Below are 27,563 nucleotides of genomic sequence, written 5' to 3'. Positions count from 1 at the left end.
TTTTGAAAAATATAAAAATCTAATATATTTATAAATTCAAATTAGTATAAAGAAACATACATGTATTGGTAAATACAAGCAAGCAAGGTTACTTCAACCATATTAGATGGAGAATTCATCGAGATATCAATTTAAAAAAGGTATTGAATTAATTAATTTAAAAATCAACATAAATTGATTAAATCAAAATTTTAAATTTTTTGTAATTTATTTAATTGAATCAATTAAATTAATAAATTGATAACTTAATCTATTCAAATACCTTGAATGCACGGAGGGAGCCACGTATATGATAAACATCAATAATTAGTTGTGAGCCAATGGACCAAAGAAAGTCATAAGTTGAAGGCTCGGTTCGTGATCTGCATTTGGTTTGGATTAAAGCTCATCAATTACCAATATATATAATATTAATTTGCCCTTAGTTTCCACGCTTCAAAATTCGGTCAACTCAGATTTAAAAAAAAAAAAAGGTTATGATTGCTGTTTATCATAGAATTTGTTTTAGGGTTAGCTCTTAATCACCCAATTTTTTTGCAATCCAATTTGGATGGCAAACAATTATAATTATCAATTAACACTCACGGATTCAACTTTTAATTTAATTTGACTTATATAACAATTTAATTTTTAAAAAATCGATTACTATATAATATTTTAGTTTTTATAAAACGAACCCAATTCCAAAAAATTAAATCCAACCAAATTGCACCGGTTCAAATCTGTTCATTTCATCTATTTTTAACTTTTTTTAATAGAATTTTATATTTTTTAAAGTTATTTCCATTAATTCAATATAAAATACTTTTTTATCAAAAATAAATAATTAATTAAAATATGATGTTGTCGCATACAACAGTCTAATGCAAGGCATGTATGGGTTAGGAAGAGTTTCAACTGCATATGAACTTTGGAAAAAGATTATATTGTTTCTTGACAAGTTCCAGATCTGGTGATATATTCGATTTTGCTGGATGGTTTATGCAAAAAAGGTAAACTCGAAGTGATATTGTTTTTTTTAAAGAAATACGGAATAGTGTGTTGCAACTCGATATCATCTCTCATACCATTATAATTGATGGCTTGTGTAAAGTTGGGCATACCGAAGTTGCAATGAGTTATTTTATCAACTCTCAATCAGTAGTCTAAAACCTAACGTGTTCACATATTGCATAATAATTAATGAATTGTGTAAATAGATATTGCCAGATGAAGCATATCGTTGTTTAAGAGAATGACAGATAATAATTGTTTGTTTGATAATATCTGTTATAACATAATGATCCAGGGATTTTTTCAAAGGCAACACAACTTCTTACGAAAATGAACCGTAAGGGTTTTTCTATAGATTTATTCATTGCAACCTTATTTTTAAATATTGTCTTATGATATGATAACTCAATCTTGATCTAAAATGTTTTTAAATCAGCGTTCATAAACAATTGTATTGGTGTTACAAAAATTTCTGGAAATTACAATGAATCATAATGTCTATGCTCAGTTTATCAATCTTTTTCTTCTTTGGTGAGACATATGTAGAAATGATGATGGAGACTTAACTGCATAGGTAGTTAATTATGGGTAGTTAATTGTATAAAAAATTTAAAATTCAATTTGCTTGTTAAAACCAAATTCAGTTATCATTATTCTTTTGTAAAAAATTCAGTGCATGTTAACGATTTGATTTAAACTAGATTTATTCATGAGTTGAGTTGTTTATTCAATACTGATAGCCCCTTCAATTTTGAAAGGGTTTAGGAAAAAAAAATTATGCCTTAAAAATAGGCATAGAAAAGAAAAAAAAAAGCCTGTTCAAATTGTGGATAGTTTGAACATTTAATGCTTGATCTCGACCCTTTTTAAGATTATAATGTTTTTATATATATTATGTAATTTATAATATAGAAAAATTTTAAGATAACTATATACAAATTTTTAATAAAGAAATAAAATTAAAGTATTAAATATCAAATTAAAAACAATATAAGAGGGCTTGAAATAAACTTGGGTTAACCATTTTAAAAAATGAGCGTGTTTAAGCAAAAGTCTCATATTTCTAATCAAGCTTGAACAATAATAAAATGTTTTAATATCATGCTAAGGTTCACCCAAAACCCGACTCGATCCATGAAAACATTATTTATTTATTTTTTCAAGAAATTTATAATATTGAGTGTCATGTAATGGATTCCAAAATATATGAGCAACAAGCATATTGCAAACTTAGGTTGGGATTGAAGTTTTTGGTGATTGAACAATTGATGATGTTATCATCCCGAGCTTGAGCTTTTTTGGGATGATATAATATGTTATTGTCCATAATAAATTAAATACGATAAGAATTAAAACAAATATAAACATGAAAATGAAAATGAAAATGATGCAATAAAATGTATGTATATAAAAGAAAACAATTTCAACTATAATATTAATGGAAGACTTGATTCCACCCTTATTCACATTAAAAAGAAAGAAAGCAAAAAGAGACTTCCTCTGCAACGTTCAATTCTATATATTTAAAATTCTTGCTTGGAATTACAGCAACAAATATATAATAATAATAAGAAAAGTGGATTATTGTTAAAGGATGATGGCAATATTTGCCTACCCAACTCGTGTGGGAGGCGTGTAAAAAGAGATAATTACATAAAAGGATAAACTCAATATTCAAGATTGACCAATTGACACTAAAGCTATAAATTTCATAATTTTAAATATGATAATGTGGGTGAAAAAGGTTACGTAATAAATATATTTATTAAAATTTTATATAAAAATTAAATAAAGTTAAAATTTTTGAAATTTATTATATTATATGTTTATGATTTAATTTTTTAATTAAATTTATATTCGATCGACTCGTAATATTAATCCAATAAAATATGAATGGCATGATATATTTATTAATATAAATGATAACATGAATACATGAAATATCGGAATTTTGAAACTATAAAATAGAAAGAAAGAAAAAAAGGAAAAATCTGGGTACACTCGTGGGAAAAATTATAAAAGGTTTTTGGATATTTAGGAAGTCAAAATACAGCTTTGAACCCAGCACTTACATTCATTTATTTAATTAATATTGTAAATGAAAGATTAGGATGAACAATTTTTTTTCAAAAATAATTAATTAGTTTATCTTTAGGAGTATTAGGGTTTTGGTAATTCACTTTATTGTTATTTTTTTTCTTTTTTGATGATAGAATTTGTCTAAAAGAAAGGGAACATTGTTTGGATTCCAGTCGATAGTGCCAAACACCCCAAAAGTGTGATTTAAGCGTGAGATTATTATTATTTATCTACAATAATTAATAATTAATTTGTTTGAAAGAGAATATGAAAATTAAATTAGATTTTTTTTCGCCAAGTTTATTTTATCATATAGTAAACTTTCATTAATTTTTCGTTATTTTGGCACTTGAAATTAATGATTTTAAGATTTAATTAAGATTAAATTGATAAAAAAATTAAATATTTAAAAATTTTACTATTATTAGATTGTATTTTTAAAATTTTAAAAATTCATAATTAATACTAAATTTATTCTATTAATAAAATAAAAATTCGAAATTAATAATATTAAATAAACCAAAAATTTTAAATTAAACACAAAAAAAGTTAACATCATTATGATTGGCTATTAAGATGTATATTTTTTTTGTCAAATTAAAGTATCATATTGGACAAAGAATACAAATACCATATTAAAAACAAGTACCACTGGACATGTTAAGCCTTTTGAAGTTAACCACTCAAATATGAAATAAACGAATTTTCATCGAGCTAAAGTATTTTCTTTTTGAAAGTTTTACTATTATAAATACAATACATTCATAAGTATAATATATTTACAAATATATACATGATCTATTATAACTTAAAACAAATCAATAAAAAAAACACAACAAACTGAAGAATTAAACGAAAATTAGGAAGAACTTAACAAAACCCATCCATGACATGTGTACATGTTGGGACTAAAGACCCATACATCACAATTGTAAATAATAAAACTCGACCACAAGAACTCAATGACCTAAGGCTAAGGGCGTAGATAGGAGGCTAACAGTGGCCTTCTCTGCTTCAAATGGTAAAATTACAAATTACAAATTAATATAATGATAAATTTATACTTTAATATTCCTTTGAAGCAATTTTAAAATTTTATACTTTCGCTTTTAACCAATAATTCTATGACCTCATTAGATCTACCAAACACTATGTAAGACAAAAATAGTTGTAAAGTAAGATTTAATCAAATAAGCCAAGAAAAAGAGAGAACATGTTGGATTTTTAAGACCATAATATGTGCTTAACCTCATGATATACATTTTGAAATTAAATATGGACAGTAAATAAGTACACCTTTAACAACAACAACACCCCAAAGTCTTGAAAATGAATTACCAAAAAAACATGTTTAGACATTTCAAAATTTAGGTCCTTCCCAATAATAACTAAGAAAAAAAAACCCTAAAAAAAGTATTGAAAATGAAATGCAAAAAACATGTTTAGCATCAAAGTTAGGTCCCCAAAATCCAAATTATGCCCACACAAGGCACCATTGGGGCATTAGGCTAACACACCTTTTGGGATATAAAAGATAGGTATGGTCAAATTGGAAAAAGAAAGGTGAGATTTAAGTTTGACTAATTTATTTATTTTTTCATTGGTTTAATTTTGATTAAAATTGAAGTTAATTGGGCTAAGCAAATTAACAATCAATTATTTTTTACCGGCCTATAAAATTGATAGGTTATAGGGTCAATGGATATGCCCTTGAAGACTCATTATTTTTAAGTCAAATTTGTTGATATGTTGCCCTACAAATACAACCGTGGATAATCACCAACTCGAATATTTTTGTTTACCTAACTATTTTTATTTATTTATTAATTACAAGTTAATTAAAGGTTAACTCAATTAAAAAATAAAATATACATTCTTTTTATAAAATATTAAATATAACTGTGAGGGTAAAATCAGTTTAAACTTAAAATAAATTTATAAGAATAACTATATACGATAAAATTTGAACTTGAACAACCATGAATTGTGAAGCTCTAATTTTATTATTTCAATTAAAACCACATTTAATTTTTTTTATGTTTTTTTAACTTATATTATACATAAAAAAATTTATCCACATAGTGAATATGCTAAAATTTAATGTATATATATGTTTGATTATATTAGATTTATTTAAGGATTGATTTTTTTTTCTTAAACATATTTGAGTTGAGTTTGTAATAAGATCTTTTGTAATTTAAATAATCTCGTTTTGATCTAGTTATTTTTAATAATGAAATTATCTAAATTTAATTATAAAAATGGAAAATATCAATCTACAATTTTTATTATTTAATGTATAGATAAAATTAGAAAAAGAAAAGTCCCTGATCCAATTCTTGAACAAATTTAATTCGGAAATTTATAATTTATTTTGTAAAAGGAATAAAATTAAGTCCTTTATAGAAAAGAGGGAGCAACTTTGGTTATAATTGTCATGGAGAAAAATGTTATGAAAGGGATGTGGGTGGAAAACATTAAAAATTACCATAATGTTTAGTCAAATTTTCATCACATTATCTTATATATACCACAAGGGTTATTAATATGGCTGCTAGAAAAAAAAAAGAAATTTAATTATCATTTTTTTTTGCAAATATAATATTTTGTTAAGTAATTAACTTAGTTGGTCCTATTAGGCGGAGAGAAATTGGATTTCAACATAAAATATAATTTTAAGATTTAATTTATTTTTGTCGATTGAGTTTTAGTTTAATAGGAAGACTCAACCGGTATGGATATTATTGTCAAGGCAAAAGAACATTGGTTTGAGTGTGTTGAAGCACAAATTATCTATCATGCTTATTGTACTTAACTATTAATGATCCTTATAATCCTGTAATCCAAGATGTGGGAAACATTCTACTTTTAGTATTATTTCTATTTTTGTCTAAATGAAATAAATTTACTAATATCAGATGCGATAAAAAAATTTCCATTAAAAAAAGGGAAAATAACTCAAAATTTGATGGAAGATATTCATTTGGAAGTGGAGAATGTTAATCACGTTAGTATATTTATTTATTATTTTTACTTAAACCTTTCATGTAATTTTTATTTTTCAATTTTGTTGAACTACACAAATTTAGTACTATATTTTTTAAATATATTTGAAATTAGATATATGGACTTTTTGTTTATTGTGAAAGAGTTTAGAAGTTTAATTATTTGAAAAATAACAATTACCGTATAAATCACAAATAATATAGAATATATATTTGATTAACTAGAATTAGAATAACCTCAACACAAATTATAATAAATTGAATTCATCTAAGGTAAGATTTAAATCCAAAATATTTTAGTAGGCAAGTTTTTGAGATTAGATTGGTGGTCGAACTGATTAGACCACTAGTTTCTAGTTCAATTAGTTTAGGTCATTCAAAACAAATAAATCATCAAAAATTCAAAATAAAAAAAAATATAACAAAACGGTTCAATCGATTTTTAAGACTAACTCAATTGATCCATACCAATTTATGGATCAATCGAATTTTTATCTCTCATCAAATTGATAGTCTAATTGATTCTCAATTCAACCCATCCGACCAGCTAATTCGTTCAAATTCAAACAATATCATCATACTTAAATTTTAATATTTAAAATCTCAAAGCATCGATTGTCAGCACAATCAGTACCTTATTAACTAGTTTGATGGATTCTTTTAAATAAAATATAACTACAAATTATATATTAATATTAGAGTTTTTTTTTCCAAAATTAAAAGGTACGAATGTTATTTTGATGGGTAAAGTATATATTTTAGCTGTTGATTGTTGTATTTCAGAATTAAATTTTTTTTTATTGTAGCGTTTTAATTATATCTGTTCTTTTTAACACAATGTCTAGAATTATACCGTATTTTCCTAACTCATAAATAAGAGAATAAATCGCTTTAGCGCACTCGAATCTCATGTCCTCCAACACTTATATCAATCAAATTAAAACTCAATCTACAATAAATTTACTTATAATCCCTTTAAATATATATACACTTCTATATTTGCTATAAATCTTTAACTAAGATAACATCATAAAATCTAGATGTGGAGAATCATACTAATTCAAGTATTCTTTTGGTTTTTTAATCCCAAAAGACGATCAAATTAAATGTATCTTATCAAAATCAAAAGCTTTAAATCTTAGAAACATTTAATAATTGAATCCACTTCTAGTGAACTCATGACTCAACCGAAAGTGTTGCATTAAAAAATCTTCAATTGGGAAACACTCAAAATCTTAAGGAAAAAAATAATATTAAAATAAATTATTTCTAAACTTTTTTTCCCCTTTGATAACTACAATTTAAAAAAAATATATATATCATTTATACTTAAACCAACAACATTATTTGACTGTGCTCTTATAAGTTTTATTAACCATTTAGATTAATTAAAGTTTAATCATTGTCAATCATGAAACTAATGTTTTGATACTTGATCATTAATAATAATGATAGGTTGAAATGGAAAGTGACAATGTCATTCTTATTGATACTATCAACAATGGTTATGCAGTGGATAATAGGCTTTCAAAAGTACGACTCATCCATTCTTTACTTGTGAAGGGTTGACAAGTTTAATTCCGACATATTCTAAGGGAACAAAATAAGGTTGTGGATTGCTTGGCAAAGATGACTATTGGAGACTTAAACACAATTTGTACTTTTACAGAGACTCCAACGAGTGTTCCGAGTATTGTTGTTGGCTGATCTTTAGCAACTCGAAACCAAGATGAACTCCCATTAGAGCTAAGTTGACGTAGTTGATTTCTTCTACTTTAATTTCTACCTAAGTTATTGTTAAGGTTTAATTATGTTAACAGTCTTTGCACTTTTTGAACTTTAGAAATTTAATCTTTTTACTATTTTTTAAGAATTTAATATTTTAACTTATTTGTTTGAAAATTTAAAGTCTAATTGATAACATTGTTAATTGACTTTTTGTTAGATTTGAAAATATATTATCAATTGGAGTTTAATTTTTAATTCACACCTTCGGATACTAAAATGTCACATATTCAAAATTAACATAAATCTATTAAATGTGTGATTAATTAAACTTTAATTTTCAAATCAAATAAATGGAGAAATAAAAAAAAGTTAATTTGATTGAATTTAGGTGAAATGAATTCCCAAATGTTAGGGTTTCAAGAAAAAAAATGAGCTTTTAAAAAAAAAACACACATTCCCCTTCCAATTAAGAAGAAAACAAAAGAGGGATTAGTTTAATTAAAGATTTTTCTTAATTAAATAACCCCGCAAATCTAATCTTAGTAATCTACATTGAAAAGACATGAAGAAATAGTGAATCACAATAATCTTACACTTTTACCCCTTTCTAAAGGCAACATTAATTATTAATTAATTAAAACATTAATTAATGCTCAAATGCTTAGCTGTTAAACAAAGGTTAAGCAGTAAAGCTCAAATCTTTAGGTAGGCTTTCAAGTTCACACCTTTCAATTTTTTTGTGTGAGAAAATCCGTACTAATCACGTATTATTAGTGGATAATCTGGATTTAATTAAATAAAATATAGGGATAGAGTGGCAAGTGGGTGCAGGTATTCTATGTCACTGTTGTTACCTGTCCTAGAAAATTGGTCACATGCAGCCTTTATGCTTGAAACATGAAAGGAGTAATATATATAATGATTACACTTTGCAATTTATAAGTTAATCTATCGAACAACTATAATTAAAATCAATATAATATACATACCGATATATAATTTTAATCAATACATTCGTATAATTAATTAAAACATTTTTAACCTAAATTAGAATAAATCTCAACAGATATCACACGGTAAGAATTTAAACCATAATAAAATTTCGACTGAGGCTATGCACTTACGTAATTATTCATGATAAGAATTAGGGACAAAGGTAAGAAATTTTTACGGAGCTAAAATTAAGTTATATATTTTTACGAGAGTTTAAATGTAATTTTATCATGTTAATAACTTCTATTTTTATAATTTTTTAAATAATTAAATCATAATTTTATTATTTTAAGGATAAAAGTATAATTTTATTATTTATTAATTTAATGTTTTAAAATTTTTAAATGACTAAAAATGAGATTTTCTTGAAGTCGATGTCCGTGCCAGTCCCTTAAAGTCATCCTATAATTTAAACCTAAATTTTCAGAAGCCCAAAACCTCAATTTTTTACAAACAATATTAATAATTCGGACCGATTTAAATTTATAAAACCCTACTTGCAAAGCCTATGAAATTATCCAAAAACTTATAAAAATTACAATAAACCACCAAAACCTGAAAATACTATTTAAAAATAAAATAAAATTGTTCTTTGAAGTTGTTAATAATAATGGGATGGTCAAAGACACTGGTATTGGTCTATGATTTTTCGACCTTCAAACTTGTTTGGTGGTACAATGTTGAAATTGTATTATTTTGTTTGGTATAATGCTTTAAGTTGTCAATAATTAAGACCCTTTCGGTTTTTTCTTAAATAATTGAGTCACTGCCAGAGGAAATATTTTTTACGAAATACTAAATATGCCATTTTTTAATATTGAATTTTTTTTGTAATTATATTATTTGTTCTTTCCTGAAACACAAAAAATAAATAATTATTTTTTTATAATTAATCATCATTGATAATTTGTTTTTATATATACATATATATATCACGTTTAAAACATGAATAAATTTTCTTCCACTAAATTACACATGATTCTCAACCCTATTTTAATTTTTAAACATTAAAAAATTAGATTTTGATTGAAATTTACTACTGAATTTTAATTTTAGATCCTGACAACTTTTTGTATAATTTTAGGACGATTTTTTTCAAAAGCTAAGAATAAAGTTCTATCCAATTAAAGCATAATGATATAATTCAACATTAGATCAAAACATAACAACAAAATAATTCTTAATATTTTTATTTTCTTTAATACAAAAAAAATTATAATCAAGTATAATTGAAAATCTCTATCCAAAATCTCACATCGCTGTTGTACTTCAACTAAGATAAGTGGGTTTTCCCAGATCTTTTCACCCCAATTATGAAATGTTTTTTTTTTTAGATATTTATCAGATTATTTAATTAATTATATTTGTTGGAGTGACTATTCAAAGATTGAATTTAAAGAGGGGGAACATGGGAATTTTCAATGCATCCAATGGCACAAATCAACGGTGTCTTTTTAGACAACAAATCTAGAACATAACACCTGTCCATGGTGACAATTCATAAAACATCAAAAAAAGTTTGATTATTTTAATGAAAAATACCCAATATGGAATCCAACAAATTATATTTAATTAAGATTTAATGGAGATTACTTGGATGAATCTCCTTAAGAAGTAAGCAAATCCAACACTTGGGGAATTTTCATTGGTTACCTAGTAATTTTCATGTAAAAATATTAGCCACCCACTTTATAATAATCACCCTTATTTCTTCCATTTGTCCTATATATTTATATATGTATTTCTTGCTTAGATTATTATGCTTTTTTATAAAAGCTGCATATGACTAGTGTCAATATGCATAAGCCCTAGCTTATATGTGGCATAAAGCTATGGGATTTCTGTTTCCTTTTGTCCCTTCTCAAGTCCTTAGCATCAAATAAATATATATGCTAATTGGATAAAGGTCTTTAATTAGAACATGTCACCCAATGCCTTGACACTCTCACTTGTCCCTTGCAATTCAATCATAATGTCCTTAATAGCCTCGTACAAATTTCAAAATCCCTTTTCTAAGTATAAAATGACCATGGTTGAACAAGGAATATTTGTGTTACCTATCAACTGAATACTAATTAAAACAGGAAATTATCAAATATTTTTTTTATTTCAATAAAAATCATATTTAATTACTATATCCACTGAATTTGTGTGTATATTTTAGATATATTATTTCCAACAAAATTTTATGCAAAATGTATAAATAAATTTAACTATATTTAGTGTTACATAAGTATTAGATAAAGGGATAAATGCCAAAATTATATATGAAACTTTGATATAATTTGTAATGTTATACATCAACATTAATTTGATGCATTTATATACACCAAACTTTAATTATGGCTCAATTTTCATATTTTGCTAATCCCGTTATCTGTGATGCAGAATTTATTGCTAAGTCATGTGTAAATTGCTAGCATGTCATTTTATTATGTTAAAAAATAAATAACTTTAACTTATTTTCATCTAGATTAAAAAATAAACACACTTGGGAAAATGATTTCTTGTTTCTCCCGTGAATTTTCTTTTTAATCTAGATGAAAATAATTTAAATTTGTTTGTTTGTTTTTAACAAAATAAAATCCATGTTAGCAGTTTACACATGAATTAACCAAAAATTGTGTCACATAAATAATAAGATTAATAAAATGTGAAAATTGAATCAAAATTAAAATTTACTATATATAAATACACCAAATTAAAATTAATATATAATATTATAAATTGTATCAAAACTCGTTTATAATTTTAATATTTATCTCTTACATAAATCAAATGGTATATTAGAGATTAACTGTACACAACAAAGAGAAAGAGAAAGGAAAAAAAAAGAAAAGAAAAGAAAGATAGGGATGATTTTGAAAATGACTGATGGGAGGGTTGAAGCAAAAGCCTTCTTTAGTGCATATATAAATATGTGACACACTAAACCCAAGATGGCATAGAATTTGCTAGAAAAATAAAGGTAAAAGACGGTTCTTTTTTACCTTAAAAGCATTTTTATCTTAGGTTATATAGCTTTTTCTCTTTGTTTTTACATGTCTTGGGCACTAATGGCTAGACACTTTGGTTGGGGTATTATGGAAGAAAGCTGGAGGAAAGGTCCTTGGACAGCTGAAGAAGATAAGCTTCTTATTGAATATGTCAAGTTACATGGTGAAGGTAGATGGAACTCTGTTGCCAAGCTTGCTGGTAAGCAAAATTCATAGTCTCGAATCGGGAAATGAACGATTATAGATATTAGGATTTGGATTTTGAGCCAACTTAGATTAGGTGTCGAGTTCAAACATTATAATTGCATTGAGCTAGATATGTTTTTTATGTATGAAATAAACATATATTATTTGTTGTTTGGACAGGGTTAAAAAGGAATGGAAAGAGTTGTAGGCTAAGGTGGGTGAATTATTTAAGGCCAGACCTTAAAAGAGGCCAAATAACACCACATGAAGAGAGTATAATTCTTGAACTACATGCAAGGTGGGGAAACAGGTAAATCAATGATCTGATTCTATAAAAACTTTGGGTTTTTTTCTGTTTTGATTCGTGTAATTAAAGAACTTGAAACAAATAAATGAAACACATTCATCAGGTGGTCAACAATTGCAAGAAGCTTACCTGGAAGAACTGATAATGAGATCAAGAACTACTGGAGGACCCATTTCAAGAAAAAGCCTGATAACTCCATTAAGGCAAAAGCTCGAATACTTAAAAGGCAACAATTTCAACAGCAACAAATCCTGCAACAACAGCAACAACAATATCAACAACAACAAAACCAATTAGACATGAAAAGGATCATGTCTTTGCTCGATGGAACGGAACATAAAGTTCCGTATGTACCACAGATGATTAGGCAGGAAACTATGGGTACTACTAATTCGTACCTCAACCACAACAACCCGACGGATCAAGAACAAGGCTTCGTTTATCCCATGATAATCGATGGCAATGTTTCGAGCAGCGATACATCGAACGAGGAATTTCTTTGGGACGGTTTATGGAACTTGGATGATAATTTCAATGGGAATTTCAGTGCTGCATGTGCAACGAGCAAAGCTAGTTTGCACAATTTAGTCACCCCTTTCTGCTAATTTTCTTTGATTTAACATTAATGAGTAACTTTTTCAGATTCGGATACGAGTGTTAGATATGGGTATGGTTAGTTTTGTTTTAAGTTTTTTCATGTTACGTCGGACATAAGTGTCTGACAAAATTACTTCAATAAAATTGAAGAATCCGAGCAACAATGTTGTATGAAAATTTTAAGGTGTGATGAATTAAAAACTTTTAGATTATAGATTATGACTTACTCATAACGTGAGTGGATAACAAAATTATGTATCAGATATATTTATACCGAATAGAGATATTAAAAATAGTAATATTTTAAGTTTAGATTTCATTATAGGTGTATTTTTTATATTTTAATATAATATATATAATTTACTTTGTAAAACATTGATATCTCAATCATTAATCAATTGAATTAGTCTCCGATTGACTTATAGTACTAATATATTAATATATGGCATAGATGATCCAATTTTGCTTTGAAAATAATATATCATATGCTTTTGTCATTTTATTATTCATTTTTTTTGTTAAAAAAGATAAATGGTAAAAATATTATGGTGATTTTTTATTTGTGCGATTCCACACACTTATTTAAAGTAGGTGTAAATAAGATATTAATATTCACAAATCATTTGAGTTTGATTTGAAAGAATAAACTTAAATTCAACTATATAATTATTGAGTCAAATTCGAGCTACTCGAGCCGAATTTGAGCACTATGATACTCAATTCAAATGGCTCACAAGTTTAATCAAGTTTTTTTTTAAATATTTTATATTATGGAATTACAATTTTACCTTTATTGTATAACAAGAGCTTAAATACAAACGAGCTCAAGTTTGGATATGAACAAACTTAATCAAGCTCGGATATCTTAATCATATTTCAAGCTCAAGCTTAAAATCTGATGTTCAATTGAGTTTAATCTAAGTATCAAGCCTCGTATTTCGAATTAAAGTTGCCACTATTCAAAATTGGATTAGCTCGATTACACTTTGCAGGTCAGGCCATGTATTTAATTTGACTTGTATTAAATCAAATTTAGACAATCATGTATTACTCGAATTCGTCCCATTCAAATTATTATTCATCGCATATAAAAATCTAAAGTCGGAATAATTATTATTGTGAATAATGAAACAGACTTTTGAACCATTCCAAACTTAATAAATGAAAACACAAAATTTCGAAACACAATCTGACCCAACTCATGAAGAGTGATATTTTTAGAGGGCATTGAATCATTAAATTACTGTTTAGGGAGTATTAGTTCAGTTTGGTGCCACACATACTATTAAGTAAAAATGATTATTAAATTCATAGAAGAAAATTAAGATGAAAAGAGGATTAAAGTGTATGATTAAGCAACTTTACTGTATTTATTTTTATTGCACTTTCAAGTTCTTTTTTCTTTGTAGAAACATTCTTAAAAAAAAAAGGAAAAAGAATCAACATTAATTTATAATATTAACATGAAGATCCTTAATTATCAGAATAATTAATCACATCTAATCCTCTTAGTGCTGGCAGATTTTGCTGCCATCAACTTAATTTAAAAACTATTTCATTATTTCTTTAATTAATTAATTATAGTTATAAAGTGTATTAGATTATAATTTAGGTTATCTTTATTTTATCGTTTTACTTCACTACATTATTAACCCATATATTTAAATTTTACGTTATTCAGATTTATAGTGACTGTCCAATATTATCACGTGTTTGATACAAATTTAATCTTTTTAATTTTTTTTCAATATTTAAAATTAAAATAAATTAAGAGGTTAAGAGTGGAACTAGATTCTCTTTATTGTGCTTAGTTCAAGCATTAAATTAATTCCCAACTTAATTCCTTAACTTGCAAGTGCAATGATAATGTCACTTAATTTGACATTCTTCCATTATGGAGGCTTCTTTGTGAATTAATTATATATCTTATTAATATTTTTTTATTTAGTGTTATAAAACCAATGAGAAATTTAATTAAAATAATAAAATTCCCGAGTGATTGAAGAATTAAATCCATCCAAAAAATTCGAATTAAAAAAACAAAAAATTCTATTTTTATTACTCTATAGAACACTTATGTCTTGTCATTGCTATGTTTCCCTTTAATTATACTCTTTTTGAAGTTTTATTTTATTTTTTTTCACTTTTTTTGCCATCAATTAAAGCATAAATTACTGGCTCTAAAAAAGGAAAAAGATGATGAAGCATCTGGGTTTCAAGGAGTATATACTTAGGAGAAAAAAAAAGTACAATTTGCTGATTGGATCTTTTTAGGATGATATTTATGCATTTTATTATATTATATTGATTTTTAAAATATTCATAATTTTATTTCATATTATTACGGTATGTTATTTTTTAATTATATTTTTCATGCGGGGTTTTTTTATTTAAAAAATTACCTTCCATCTTAGGTCATATTCAAAGAGAAAGTTGAAGTTAGAAACAAAGTGATATGTTATTTTATTATTAATATATTAGTAGTAGTAGTAAAGCCTACGTTAAAGATTAGAAGTAGATTCTTCTTTGATTGCAGTAATCTCATATGTTATCTTTTGTAGATTTGTCATTTTCCTCGTAAATTAGTTAATGCATAAAAAATAGTTAATTTAATATTTATCTTTTAATACTAAAATTAAGAATAAATTAAATTAAGTATTTTTATGTATGAATTTTAACTTAATTTACTAGGAAAATGAACTAAAAATTGAGAAATAATTCCCACCAATAATCATAAAAAGAATAAAATGAAAAGAATATAAGTAGATTATGTACAGTAAAATTATTTTTTAAAATAGTTCATCTAATATAAAAATTGTTAATCTATTCAAAATTTTATTCACATAATAAATACAATCATATGTCAACATATAAATCTAAAGCTTAAATGTAAATTTCGCCCTAAATTACACTTTCTTTCCAAAAAACTATACTTGTTTTTTCAGTTATGTATTTTAAATTTTTTTATGAAAAGTAATATTTAAATTATTAATTTTCTCTAATTTTATCTTAAAATATGATACTAGGCAATAAAAACATAACACGTGGCATGTTTTTATTAGATATCATATATTTTTTAAGTAAAATAAAATATAAGAAATAATTTTGTTTTAAACCTAAAACTAATTATAATTATAGATGGGTGTATACGTGGGTATTGATTAATGAAAACTTTTGGGAAGTAGTACAATCTGTGATTACTTATTAGCTATTATTGTCTCCGACAATTGTCATCAGCTAACTAAACTGAATCGTATGTTTATGTATTTGTTCATTCAATTTCAAAAAGTTACAAAATGATAATTGAATTATTTGTTTTTATTTAAGTTATTGGACTGTTAAAATCGTTATTCTATAGCCTTCTTTGTTAGCACGGCTTACATTAATTGAAAATTTTCCTTTTCTCCTCTTCTATAGTTTAGTTTTTTTTTTTCATGAAATAATTTTGAACTTCACAGATTTTCAAACCAAATTCCAAACATTTTTCTTCTACAATCTTTGACACTATCTTTCAGATTAATTTGGACCTAAGGTATGCACTTCTACTCATTAATGGGTATTGATCTACTGTACCGATCGTTAAATAATCACTTGGAGCTTATTATCCGTACTTAAAAAAAACAACAACTTAACAATCCATTTACTTAAGTAAAATCTTTCCAATAGTTTAGTAACTTAAATAAAAACTTTCAAATAATTAAATGATCATTTTATAATCTTTTGAAATTAAGCTATCAAAATATAAATTTACTAATAATTTAATGATATACAATTTGTCTTTTCATTAAAAATAAGGTGAAATTAAGTCAACTATAAACAGAGTGACATATTACCATCCTATGTTAAGATTTGAATATTCATTTTCCTCCTCTTTTCTCTCTATAAATTGTATTTTGGTACATCAAACATTGAGCCTTTTATAAATAAAATCGAAAGGTTTAATGGATCAAAATGAAGAAATTTTACCATAGGTTAAATTGATTTTTTGATTTTTTTAATAGCATTAACCGAATATCGATATCACTCCTATCATAAACTCAAAACATGGATGAATTGATTTTTGCTTTCTTTTTAGAGGTAAAATCAAAGGTACAAAATACTATGATCTTATTCATAATTTAAAGCATAAGATGATATGAAACATACCTACACACCGGAAAATCGAAAATTATTGGTCGCACAAAGATAATCCAAGCAGAAAGATGGCTGATTGGTTGATACTGTAGGGAACTTGAGATAGAACTAATCCACGTATGGTATTATGTTGGTTTGAATCTTTTATTCTTAAGCATCTGGATTTGTTTTTATATTTGATGTTGTTGAGGGGAGATTAAATTTTGAAGAAGTTTTTGAAGTGTCTTTTGTTTAGAGTTGATAAACCTTTCAATGGGTCAGTATTGTCTCTTGTTGGAGTTTTGTCTCCCTACTTTGTTGAGAGTTTAAGTGCTTAAGGTTGTCTGAAGAGGCGACAGGTTCAACATAATAAGAGTATATTGTCAGAACAGACTGTAAATGACGCATGATCAACTATCAACTGGATTTGATCTTTAAATAGCACTCAAGCTCTCGCAAAGTCGAGGAAAAAACCCAATTGAAGACAATATCGCATTGAAAAATCTGTGAGCTCTGAACGGATCACATTTTGAAAACTTCCCAAGAGGAGGTCAGCCTCCACTCAATAGATGCATATTTGAACATTCCATGCTCACACCCGAACCTGAGTAACAACCTCAAATTCTCACTGAACCAACAACTCTTTCAAATACTTGAGTTTCGTCAATACATTTCTTCATTTCCTTCTCAGCAGGACAAGACATAGGCAATTGATAAATCCATCCCAAAGGCAACAAAGCTGCAACAAACTGTATCAAAAGTCTAACAGGCAAGCTCGTATAATCCCCACCTTTTATCCCAAGCAAAGCAGCCAATCCAACACCCCAAAACCCACCAACAAGCGACGATAAACACACCGTCGATGCTACAAACGAAGTGAAAGACCCTTCACAACCTTGAGGACACAATGTTGCCAACAACACCATAAAAGGAAGGATCTTAAACTGTGCTAGTGTTTCAGCTAAACCAGAGAAACAAAGGGTAAACACTTCATTTGATATATGAATACCCGCATTGATCTGTCTCACTAAAATAAGGTCAAGCAAAAGAGAAAATGCATACACAAATTGTATGCCACCAACAAGTTTTCTCATGGGGATTTGTTTCCAATGATGATCATAGATTAGGGTCAAAGAAAGAAGCATCAATTGGCCTATTACTTTTGACATTCCAATCACTGAAAGGTCTAAGTTTAGACATTGAATTTGGTAGCAAAAGGTTGAACCTGACAGGATAGGAACCATTGCGATGGATGTTAGGATCCATGTTAATGGCTTGGATATGGTGTCTTCACTTATGGCAATCATCAGACCAGACAGGTGTTTTCTAATGTTGTCTGTAATAGATTTTCCTGTTGGGGTTTGTCTGTGGGACAAACCAAGACATTCTGATGAAGAAATTGCAAGTTGAAATGATAACAAAGCTGAAAAAATGAGGAACATAGTCCTAGGTTGTAGTTTGTGTGAGAAATATCCGCCTAGGAAGTTACCTAGGATCCCACCAACAGCTAAAGCCATGAGAGAATAAGATTGAAGACCTTTGATTCTGTGTTTTTGACCATGTTCTGTCACAAGAGCATCCTTTGAAACTTCTTCAATGGATGCTCCAAAGTTACTAAGAAGAACACATGCCATTAAAGAAGGTAGTGTTTGACCTGTAACTGGAATCAAAGCTAATTGCCCCCATGAAAGTATCTGCAAAAGAACTGAAACTTGGATTACATCAGTATACCATATTTTAAGCTAGTAAATTTCTCAAACATCTACTGATCTAAAAACAAGAAATATAAAACTGACCTCCAATGCAAATATAAGGTATTCTATGAGGACCTGCAATATAAAAAGCATCTGAGAGGATACCATAAAGAGGCTTGGCTACCATGGGAAAATTAGCAGAGTTTTGAACAAGCTGCAATGTTGAAGGATTGAAGTTAAGATTGTGAGCCATGTGGAAATTCAAAGCCAGCCATGGGAAACACCTAAAACCTTGAACCCAATATCCCAATCCACACAAAGACAACATCGCCTGAAAACCATAATGGGATTTTGTGTTGGTCATTAGAACAGGGTTTATGAATTGGGTTTTGGGTTTTATGTCATTTTCAATAGGGTTTTGATGTTGTGAAGACCTGGATATTGATCTTAACTTTGTGCAGCTTTCATGGATTCTTGGGGTTTTGAGATTGGTCAAAAATATCGGAGTTCTAGTGGAAATTACTGGGTAAATCATAGTTTTTGTAGATTAAAAAATGGAATTTTCTTGAGTTTTATTGATATACAGAGGATGAAGAAGATCAAACATATTCAAGTTATGAAGAAGAATGAACATTAAAAGGTAAAATTATAAAAGGATATTATTGAATCTATACGTTTATATTTCATGCACGTGAATAGTTAACTATTCATATAAAAAATTAAAATCATAAAATGATGTGAATTACTTAAATTAATTAATGTTTAGATACAATTTTATACATAAAATTTTACACCACAATTTAATTTTTATATATATAATTAACTTAAATTAATATCTATATATTAAATTACAAATCAAATATTTAATCCTTAATTATATTCTTGAGGTATTAAGATGGGGATATTAAGTTGGGGAGGCATCGATTACGATTTAAAATGGACGGACCACGTGCTTTATGTCCTAAAATATGTTGGATGTATGGGTTCAAATCAAATGAATGATCGGTCCAAATGCTGATATAATCAAGTAACGATAGTAACAACACGTGTAACATCTTGTTCGAAGACTCATATGAACCGTTGGTTTTCTGGTATTTCTGTAATAAAAGAGTGGTGGTTATTTCATACGCGCGCTTGTTTCCCACGCTCCTGTTTTGCGACATTAACGGCTCCACCGGCTGCGTGGCCAACGAGCATAGTTTAGTTACACTAGTGTTTTCAAGCATTGAAAATGGATCTAGTAATTTACTAATTTGCAACTTAAAAATAATATAAAATATGACATGAATAAAATTATAAATAATCTTTAATTTTAGTTCAATTTTTTATGTTGTGCAACAATCAACTCGAATTGCTAGGAAAAAAAACTATTTTCCTAAGTAACTTAATGCAATAATAATGTCAACACGATTCAAATCTAAAAATTTTAAAAAATATAGTGATAAATCAATATAAAATTTCAGATTTGAAAACAACATGCAATTAAAGAAAATAGAGAATAAAAAAAAGTTTGGAAAACTAAACAAGTAAAAAAGCGAATTAATTAAGACTTTTTAGAATTAAGAAAAAAACAAAGATGAAAGAATGGAAGGATGAAAATGAAGATGGAAAATGATAGGTGATGGAGGGTGATAAAGATAGTTGGATAGATAGCTTAGTATATTTGATGCATTTGGATCCACCAATAAATTTAAATTATAATTAACTACAATTTCATAATTTGAAATTATAACGAAATTCTTCACCTTTAATTTAATTTACTCGGTAACATTTCATACTTAACTTACTCACCATTTTTTATCTAACCAAAATCATATCAACCAACTACAATTAAAGCAAACAAAAAAAAAAGAAGAAGAAGAAGAAAAAAAAAATCTCTCGTTTCAACCATAAACAGGACTATAGATATAAAGAGATGGAGTAAACCAGAGAAAAGAGAATTAAAATATAAAACGAAATCAAATGTATCATATTTAGTCAATAGATAATTAAGAGTTTTAGGGGCCAAAAGCTTAATCCAAATGGCTAAAGAGAAAGTTTCGTTGAAAACAATAATATAACAGAGTCAGGCGACCATCCAATGACAATAGAAAGAAATTGAGAGATTCTTTGTTAGAGTTTTGAGTTAAAATTACGGCTAGTTAAAGAAAAAACTAAACCGTGAGGGAAAAAACTTTGTTTCAATGTGTTTTTTTTTATCGAATGAGGTGGTTGGACAATGGTGATATTATTCCAATCTATAAAGAGGTTTCAAATTCTTATTACATAACTTTTTAACAATTCAACGATTAACTTGTAACTTTTTAAAACTGAATAATTAAATTGTAAATTTACTAATAGTTAAATTACATTAAATATAGTTTACCCTATAATAAATAGTGACCGAAATATTTTAGTTAATTCATTCTGTTAACCAAATTAATTGAAATTTATATGTTATTGTCTTTTAGTTAAAACAAGTATAAAACATTTTAAAAAATACATTGAAATTAACTGAAATATATATTTTTGTCTTGAAAAGTTAACTAAATTAACCGAAATTCTATGTCTTGAAACACTACATAAGGCTTGAAATTAGCACATAATATTAATTATTAAGTTTGATTAATTTGGTTAATTATCCGATTGAACTGAATTAACCTGTAATCGAAATTTTAAAAAATTATTAGCATACTTCGATCGAACTAAATTTAACCACCGACCAATTAACCGAATTAAATCAATTCGATTGGTTAATTCGATTTTAGTCTGTTACCAAGTTAATAGGCCAATGGCATAAACAATAACCTTAAAATAGTCCAGTGACCAATTTGTAGTTTTTTAGAATTAAGTGATCAAAGTGTAAACTTAGTAGTAGTTAGTGACTTTGGTCTAATTTACCCTAAATAATTATATAAAAAGGGGAGAAATACGGTGAAACGGCACATCCCAAAGCATAAAACGATCTTATAGAAACAAACCAAAAACCTTCCGCTCCGATTATTATTCTAAAACCATTATTTCAGCAGACCAAAAAAAGAAAAAAAAAACCTTCAAGGCCATGTCCACCCCTTCACCGCCGCAACGACAACAAGAAGAAAAGCAGTCGGTTTCACTTTCAAAGAAAAAGAATCAAAAGAGGAAGAGAACAAAACATGACCCAGAACTCGGACGACTCGACTCACTCCCTTGGAACTCTTCTCTTCCCAACGAAGAAGAAGAAGATGACACCTTCTCTCTCTTCATTGGCTCTGGGGACCTCGACGGAGGTTAGCCTTTATAAAAACAGCAAGATCCCTAATATTATATATTTTGCTAGAATGTGTTAAGTTTTAAAACATGGATATTATTAGTTTGATTTTTTTTGTTCATTTAACTTTAGCAAGGTTGTAATATGGCTTAGTTTAAGATAATGACTGTTTTTTTTTGTTTGAATTTTTTTATTTCACTTAATATTGGCTTTGGAGCTGAAGGGATGTTTGGGTTTATGGGGTTTTAGGTGCTGGAGCTTAGTATCTGTTCAGTTTTATCATTGTTGTTTTTAAGGGATTGGATTTCAAAAGGATAAACTAAGTTAATTAAAGTGGTCATTTAGGATTACTTTTTGTTACTCATTTTATTTATTTCTTTGTTTTTGTCACATTTCTAAAGAACTTAAGTAACTAGTAAAGTCTTCAGATGTTATGGAATTTTGGATTCATAGGTTTGAATTTGACGATATTCGGTTGTGCAGAAAATTCATTGCAAACTATCGATATCATCTGTGGCTTTTATTTTTTGTTGTGCGTGAAACAATGATGATATAAGCGTAGTAAAGGGTATGATTCGTGTAAAGTTAAACTAAGTATTTGGAAGTGTTTATGTCGCTTAAAATATTTGCTTGGAGCTATATTCTGCTAAGGGTTACAGTTGGACGGTTTGAGCTTGTTCCTATTTTGTAATTTTTGTTGATTATAATGAATGCAGGCTTTCTTTCCCTTGAAGAGATCGATGAATCTGATTATGGTTTAGATGTGCCTGGAGCTAAGAAGAAAATTTCTAATAAAAATTCAAAATTGAAGAAACAAAAACTTGAGGAAGTCACTGAGGGCTCTCGTGAAGATGCTGAAGCTGAACCCGAACCTGAACCCGCAGAGGGAATGGCAGAGGAGAAGAATGTGAAGGCCAAAAAAAAGAAAAAGAAGAGTAAGAAGAAAAAGGCAAAGGCTGTTCAACAAGAGGATGAGTCTGCAACTGGTTAGTGATTTAAGTATTTTGATTTTGATACACGGATTAAACTACTTGTAATGTATTATTTGATAAAGACTTGTTTAATTAATTGGTATCTTCTACTTCTAAGTCTCTTTTGCTTGTGTCGTGTGACTACATCATGCTTTATTTACCACAAGTAGATCCTTCTACGAACCTTTTTGTTGACTTCTGGGTTAACACTCAATGTAATGTGTTATGACCCCAACATAATCTTATAACTGTATTTGCAGTTATTGACAGCAAAGACGATGAGAAAGAACAGATGCTTTATGAAGATGAAGCTGAAGCTTATGCTGAATTTTATGCATGGAATGAGTTGAGACTTCACCCTCTGCTTATGAAATCAATATCTCGGCTTGGTTTCAAGGAACCTACTCCCATACAGAGAACTTGTATTCCTGCTGCTGCTCATCAGGGAAAGGTTTGTTGTCTAGATTCTTGTATGAAGTGTTTTACTGTCGATGATGATGTCCTTTTCAAAGTAATTTTAATTTGTTTATTGGATAGGATGTTCTTGGTGCTGCTGAGACGGGATCTGGGAAAACACTAGCCTTTGGCCTGCCCATTTTCCAACGTCTCTTAGAAGAAAGGGAAAAAGCTGCAAACATGCTTGAGGAGAAGGGGGAAGAAGCAGGGAAGTATGCTCCAAAAGGTGTTTTACGAGCTCTTATCATTACTCCTACTAGGGAACTTACGCTCCAGGTATTAATAATCGTCTTCTTGTTGCTTTTGTCAGCTAGTCAGTTGCCCATACGGAACACACTAACCCTTTTCTAACCACATAGCGTCGTTGCAGTTGCATGTATGGATAAGAATAAATGGTATTTTATTTAGTCTATTAAAACCTGAATGCTGAAGCTTTATAGCTTTGCATGCGTGGACTTTGAAAGCCTTACCCTTTTTTCATTGTCCTAGCTCCATGAATTTTTTTAATGAGTTATCGTAGTTGAGAATTCTCCTGCATTTTGTTACAGAACACACTAACCCTTTTAACACCACATAGGGTCGTCTCAGTTGCATGTATGTTTTACCTATTTTTGGACATTGTATTTCCTTTCTCCAGATTACAGATCATCTTAAGGAATTTGCCAAGGATATCAATGTTAGAGTGGTTCCCATTGTTGGTGGCATGTCAGCAGAGAAACAGGAACGTCTATTAAAAACGAGGCCTGAGGTAATTGTTGGAACTCCAGGGAGATTATGGGAGCTTATGTCAGGGGGAGAAAAACATCTTGTTGAGGTTAGCAATGAAATGATTTTGTTCAAGTGCTCTAATTTTTTATGAGTTGTTAAAATCGAGCATCGTTTTCACTCTCCTTTTTATTGTTGCAGTTACATTCATTATCATTCTTTGTACTGGACGAGGCTGATCGGATGGTTGAAGCGGGACATTTCCGAGAGTTACAGTCCATAATTGAAATGCTCCCTATGACCAGTGGTACTACTGAAGGACAATCTCAAGACACACAGAATTGTGTTACGGTTTCAAGCTTATCAAGAAAAAAGAGACAAACATTTGTTTTTTCTGCAACTTTAGCACTTTCTGCTGATTTTCGCAAGAAGCTAAAGCGTGGTTCATTAAAATCCAAGCAGTCCACCGACGGGCTGAATTCGATTGAAATTCTCTCTGAGCGAGCAGGAATGAAACCCAATGCTGCAATTGTTGATTTGACAAATGCATCAATTTTAGCAAAGAACCTTGAGGAATCTTTTATTGAGTAAGTGCTTAACCTTTCTTTTGCTAGCTTTGCTCCTTTAACTCATCTACTTACAAACATTTTTTACAATTAAAGATGAAATCTGCAACTTCCAAAATTAGAACATATGTTTGAATTCTACGGTGGTCTCTTCTTGTAGCAGAATAATAATACTTTATCATAAATTCTGCAGATGCAGGGAAGAAGATAAAGACGCCTATCTCTATTACATTTTGAGTATTCACGGTGAAGGGAGAACAATTGTTTTCTGTACATCGATTGCAGCTTTGCGTCATATTTCCTCAATATTGCGCATCCTTGGCATCAATGTTTCAACTCTTCATGCTCAGATGCAGCAGCGAGCTCGGTTGAAGGTTTCATTCCCCTGACTACATTTCAATTCTTTGTACATAGTCTGAAGACATTTGGGATTTGTACATCTTTTATAATTGCACATCGAATCCTTTCATACCCAAGTTTTAGGCATCATTTTTGCTTGAATTTAACCCTGTCCGGTTCTCTTTTTGATGCAGGCCATTGACCGTTTTCGTGCCAATGAACATGGTATTCTTGTTGCCACTGATGTTGCAGCAAGGGGCCTTGATATTCCCGGTGTTCGAACCGTTGTCCACTATCAACTTCCTCATTCAGCAGAAGTATGTTGAAATTCGATGCCCATTAATGAGATTTCGTTAATATTCCCCTCGTCTTAAAATCTCAATATTGATTATGTTTTTCCGGTTTTAGGTTTATGTCCATAGAAGTGGAAGAACTGCTAGAGCCTCTTCTGATGGGTGCAGCATTGCTCTTATCTCACCAAATGATTCTGCAAAGTTTGCCTCTCTTTGCAAATCATTTGCTAAGGTACCGTTTTGAAGGAAAATTTCCCAATTCTTCTCTAAATCTAGTTCTTGAATCAAATTTATCATCTAGTAGTTGGCTCACATGCTTTATGAGTGCATTGGATCCGTATGCAGGAAAGCATCAAACATTTTCCTTTAGAGAGCTCTTACATGCCTGAGGTCATGAAACGACTATCTCTAGCATGCCAAATTGACAAGATCTCACGGAAAGACTCCCAGGTATATAAATTTTAATCATTTAGCCATCTTACAAGCCTTATTACAATTTGGTACCGAGTAATATTCGTGCTTGAAATGTTTTCTTTTTACCTCGTATTCCTTAGTTTAATTCTAATTGATTTTTAATTTTGCGCTTTTAATTTCTCTTTCTTGGTTATTTGTAAACTTATTTTGTTTTCCTGTAGGAAAGGGCGAATAAAAGCTGGTTGGAACGGAGTGCCGAGTCTTTAGAATTAGTAGTTGAGAATTACGATAGCGAGGAGGAACGAGTGAAGAATTTCAAGCAAAAGAAAGCCAGCTCTAATCACTTAAAGAAGTTACAACAGGTTTTTATTTGCTATGAATAAATAATCATTATATTCAATGTTATTCGGATCCAGGTGTATATGTCGCACATGACTATGTTCTAATTTTTCGAAGTTTTCCCATTTATTTGGAGGATCATATCCTTGGACCTATATATGAATATGTGTGAGACATAAGTGTTATATACGGGTACTTAAATGAAGAGTCAAAGCATCATAGATCATACTAAACCCTGAGTTTCAACTTCACCAACTCTTTTTTGGTACAGGAGCTCAATGGATTGCTTTCGCGACCACTGCGCCCGAAAACATTTTCACATCGCTATCCAACTGCAGTGAGTTCTTAACATTGTTGTTCGGCACTCATCAAATTCATTTCTTGGTTTAGTTGGTTACAGGCCTAAAATTTCATTTGCCGCATATAATTTACATCCATATGTTTATATTACTTGTTTCCCAGGCTGGTGTTACACATCTTATACAGCATCAGTTTGAAGAATTGGCTAAGCAAAATGGAGATGACAACTTGGTTTTGGGTGAAAACAAGAGACGGAAGATGGTGGTTATCGGTCAAGATTGCGTGGAACCACTCCAGGCACTTCGGAGTGCTGGTCGCGAGGTTGTAAATTTAATGTTTTAATTTACTAGCCTAACTTTGTTCTTTCCCCGGAAACCTTCTCATACTGGAGTAGATTTATATTCATACCAATGTGCAAATCAAATGGCTGATACGAGTTATTGGATCATATCTAGCGCTGGACGTGTATTTTTCATGTTCGAAACCATGATAGATGAACTCTCTTTTGCGATGCCTCAGGTGCACATGGATGTAAAAGAGAGGGTGGAAAAACGAAGAAATGCCGAAAGTTTGAGAAGAAAAAGGAAAGAGGAGAAGAAACGTACGGATGTTTATTCTTCTTTCCTTTTTTCTTTTTCGTTCGCCACACACTCTTTTTAAGAGAATGCTCTAAGCTTCTTTTTTTCTTTTGGCTATTTCATTGTATTTCCAGGTTTACGCGACCAGCGCAGAAAGCAGAAGAAACAATCTCAAGGGAGAGAGTAAGGTAATGTTACTCGGGCTCGAATTGAATGCCGGATTCGAGTATGTATCAAACACGGTTACATTTACAATTTTCTATGTTGTTCTTATATATTTATAGAACCAGATCTCCGTACCAGGTCTGTGGAATGTGTCAAACATGGGTACGGAGAAAGAATTTTGATTAGTTAAACTCGAGGTGAATGTTAGATTCGAGTATATGTCCAACAGTATTACATTTAAATTTTTGTATGTTTTTTTCATATATTTGAATAAGCAAATGTCGAATTGTTATGTGAAGCTGTAAATAAACGTGAAAAGAACCCATATTTTCATATCATCCATATATTATTGGTAAAAAGGCTGATGTTGTAACACCCTTACGCTCGAAACCGTCACCGGAGTCAAGCTTGAGGTGTTACTAAACTTATCTTACCTTTTAAACAACTCTAAACCACTTATTTTAATTTTCAGAATAAATTGTTTTTCTGCGTCATGGTTGCTTAAAAATTCATTTCT

At 29.0% G+C, this 27,563-nt stretch overlaps 3 protein-coding genes across 4 annotated transcripts; 2 read left to right on the top strand and 1 right to left on the bottom strand.

The window, feature by feature from the left end:
- Window positions 1-11,637: 11,637 nt before the first annotated feature.
- Window positions 11,638-13,121, top strand: LOC121206390 (myb-related protein 305). The gene is made up of 3 exons (XM_041077295.1): window positions 11,638-11,993; window positions 12,161-12,290; window positions 12,391-13,121. The coding sequence occupies exons 1-3, from the start codon at window positions 11,840-11,842 to the stop codon at window positions 12,890-12,892; spliced, it is 786 nt and encodes a 261-aa protein (XP_040933229.1). The 5' UTR covers window positions 11,638-11,839; the 3' UTR covers window positions 12,893-13,121.
- Window positions 13,122-16,967: 3,846 nt separating this feature from the next.
- On the bottom strand, window positions 16,968-19,317 carry LOC121206389 (probable folate-biopterin transporter 9, chloroplastic). The gene is made up of 2 exons (XM_041077294.1): window positions 18,794-19,317; window positions 16,968-18,702 (listed from the first exon to the last, which is right to left on the bottom strand). Exons 1-2 carry the CDS (start codon window positions 19,224-19,226, stop codon window positions 17,615-17,617), a joined length of 1,521 nt encoding a protein of 506 aa, XP_040933228.1. The 5' UTR covers window positions 19,227-19,317; the 3' UTR covers window positions 16,968-17,614.
- Window positions 19,318-21,620: 2,303 nt separating this feature from the next.
- Window positions 21,621-27,338, top strand: LOC107929155 (DEAD-box ATP-dependent RNA helicase 13). 2 transcript variants are annotated; one of them, XM_041077292.1, is made up of 15 exons: window positions 21,621-21,939; window positions 22,637-22,906; window positions 23,152-23,342; window positions 23,429-23,623; window positions 23,985-24,161; window positions 24,254-24,639; window positions 24,812-24,992; window positions 25,152-25,274; window positions 25,366-25,482; window positions 25,596-25,700; window positions 25,886-26,026; window positions 26,275-26,340; window positions 26,466-26,624; window positions 26,823-26,904; window positions 27,016-27,338. In XM_041077292.1, the coding sequence occupies exons 1-15, from the start codon at window positions 21,732-21,734 to the stop codon at window positions 27,066-27,068; spliced, it is 2,454 nt and encodes an 817-aa protein (XP_040933226.1). In that variant the 5' UTR covers window positions 21,621-21,731; the 3' UTR covers window positions 27,069-27,338. The 2 variants fall into 2 exon arrangements, with proteins under 2 accessions (XP_040933226.1, XP_040933227.1); XM_041077293.1 differs by lacking the exon at window positions 27,016-27,338 and having other exon boundaries at window positions 21,635-21,939; window positions 26,759-26,880.
- Window positions 27,339-27,563: the final 225 nt, after the last annotated feature.

This window comes from Gossypium hirsutum, chromosome A09 (assembly GCF_007990345.1).
Source record: "Gossypium hirsutum isolate 1008001.06 chromosome A09, Gossypium_hirsutum_v2.1, whole genome shotgun sequence".
Lineage (NCBI taxonomy): Eukaryota > Viridiplantae > Streptophyta > Magnoliopsida > Malvales > Malvaceae > Gossypium > Gossypium hirsutum.
Note: the sequence above shows the minus strand (reverse complement) of the source record. Positions and strands in the feature narration are given on the sequence as shown.

Bases quoted from the DNA above. Each gene is read 5' to 3' on its own strand.
- LOC121206390 (XM_041077295.1), top strand. From the start codon at position 11,840: ATGTCTTGGGCACTAATGGCTAGACACTTTGGTTGGGGTATTATGGAA. The intron at 11,994-12,160 runs GTAAGCAAAATT...TTGTTTGGACAG, and splicing joins CTCTGTTGCCAAGCTTGCTG to GGTTAAAAAGGAATGGAAAG. The intron at 12,291-12,390 runs GTAAATCAATGA...CACATTCATCAG, and splicing joins CATGCAAGGTGGGGAAACAG to GTGGTCAACAATTGCAAGAA.
- LOC121206389 (XM_041077294.1), bottom strand. From the start codon at position 19,226: ATGATTTACCCAGTAATTTCCACTAGAACTCCGATATTTTTGACCAAT. The intron at 18,703-18,793 runs GTCAGTTTTATA...TCCAAGTTTCAG, and splicing joins ACCTTATATTTGCATTGGAG to TTCTTTTGCAGATACTTTCA.
- LOC107929155 (XM_041077292.1), top strand. From the start codon at position 21,732: ATGTCCACCCCTTCACCGCCGCAACGACAACAAGAAGAAAAGCAGTCG. The intron at 22,907-23,151 runs GTTAGTGATTTA...CTGTATTTGCAG, and splicing joins AGAGGATGAGTCTGCAACTG to TTATTGACAGCAAAGACGAT. The intron at 26,905-27,015 runs GTACGGATGTTT...TTGTATTTCCAG, and splicing joins AAGGAAAGAGGAGAAGAAAC to GTTTACGCGACCAGCGCAGA.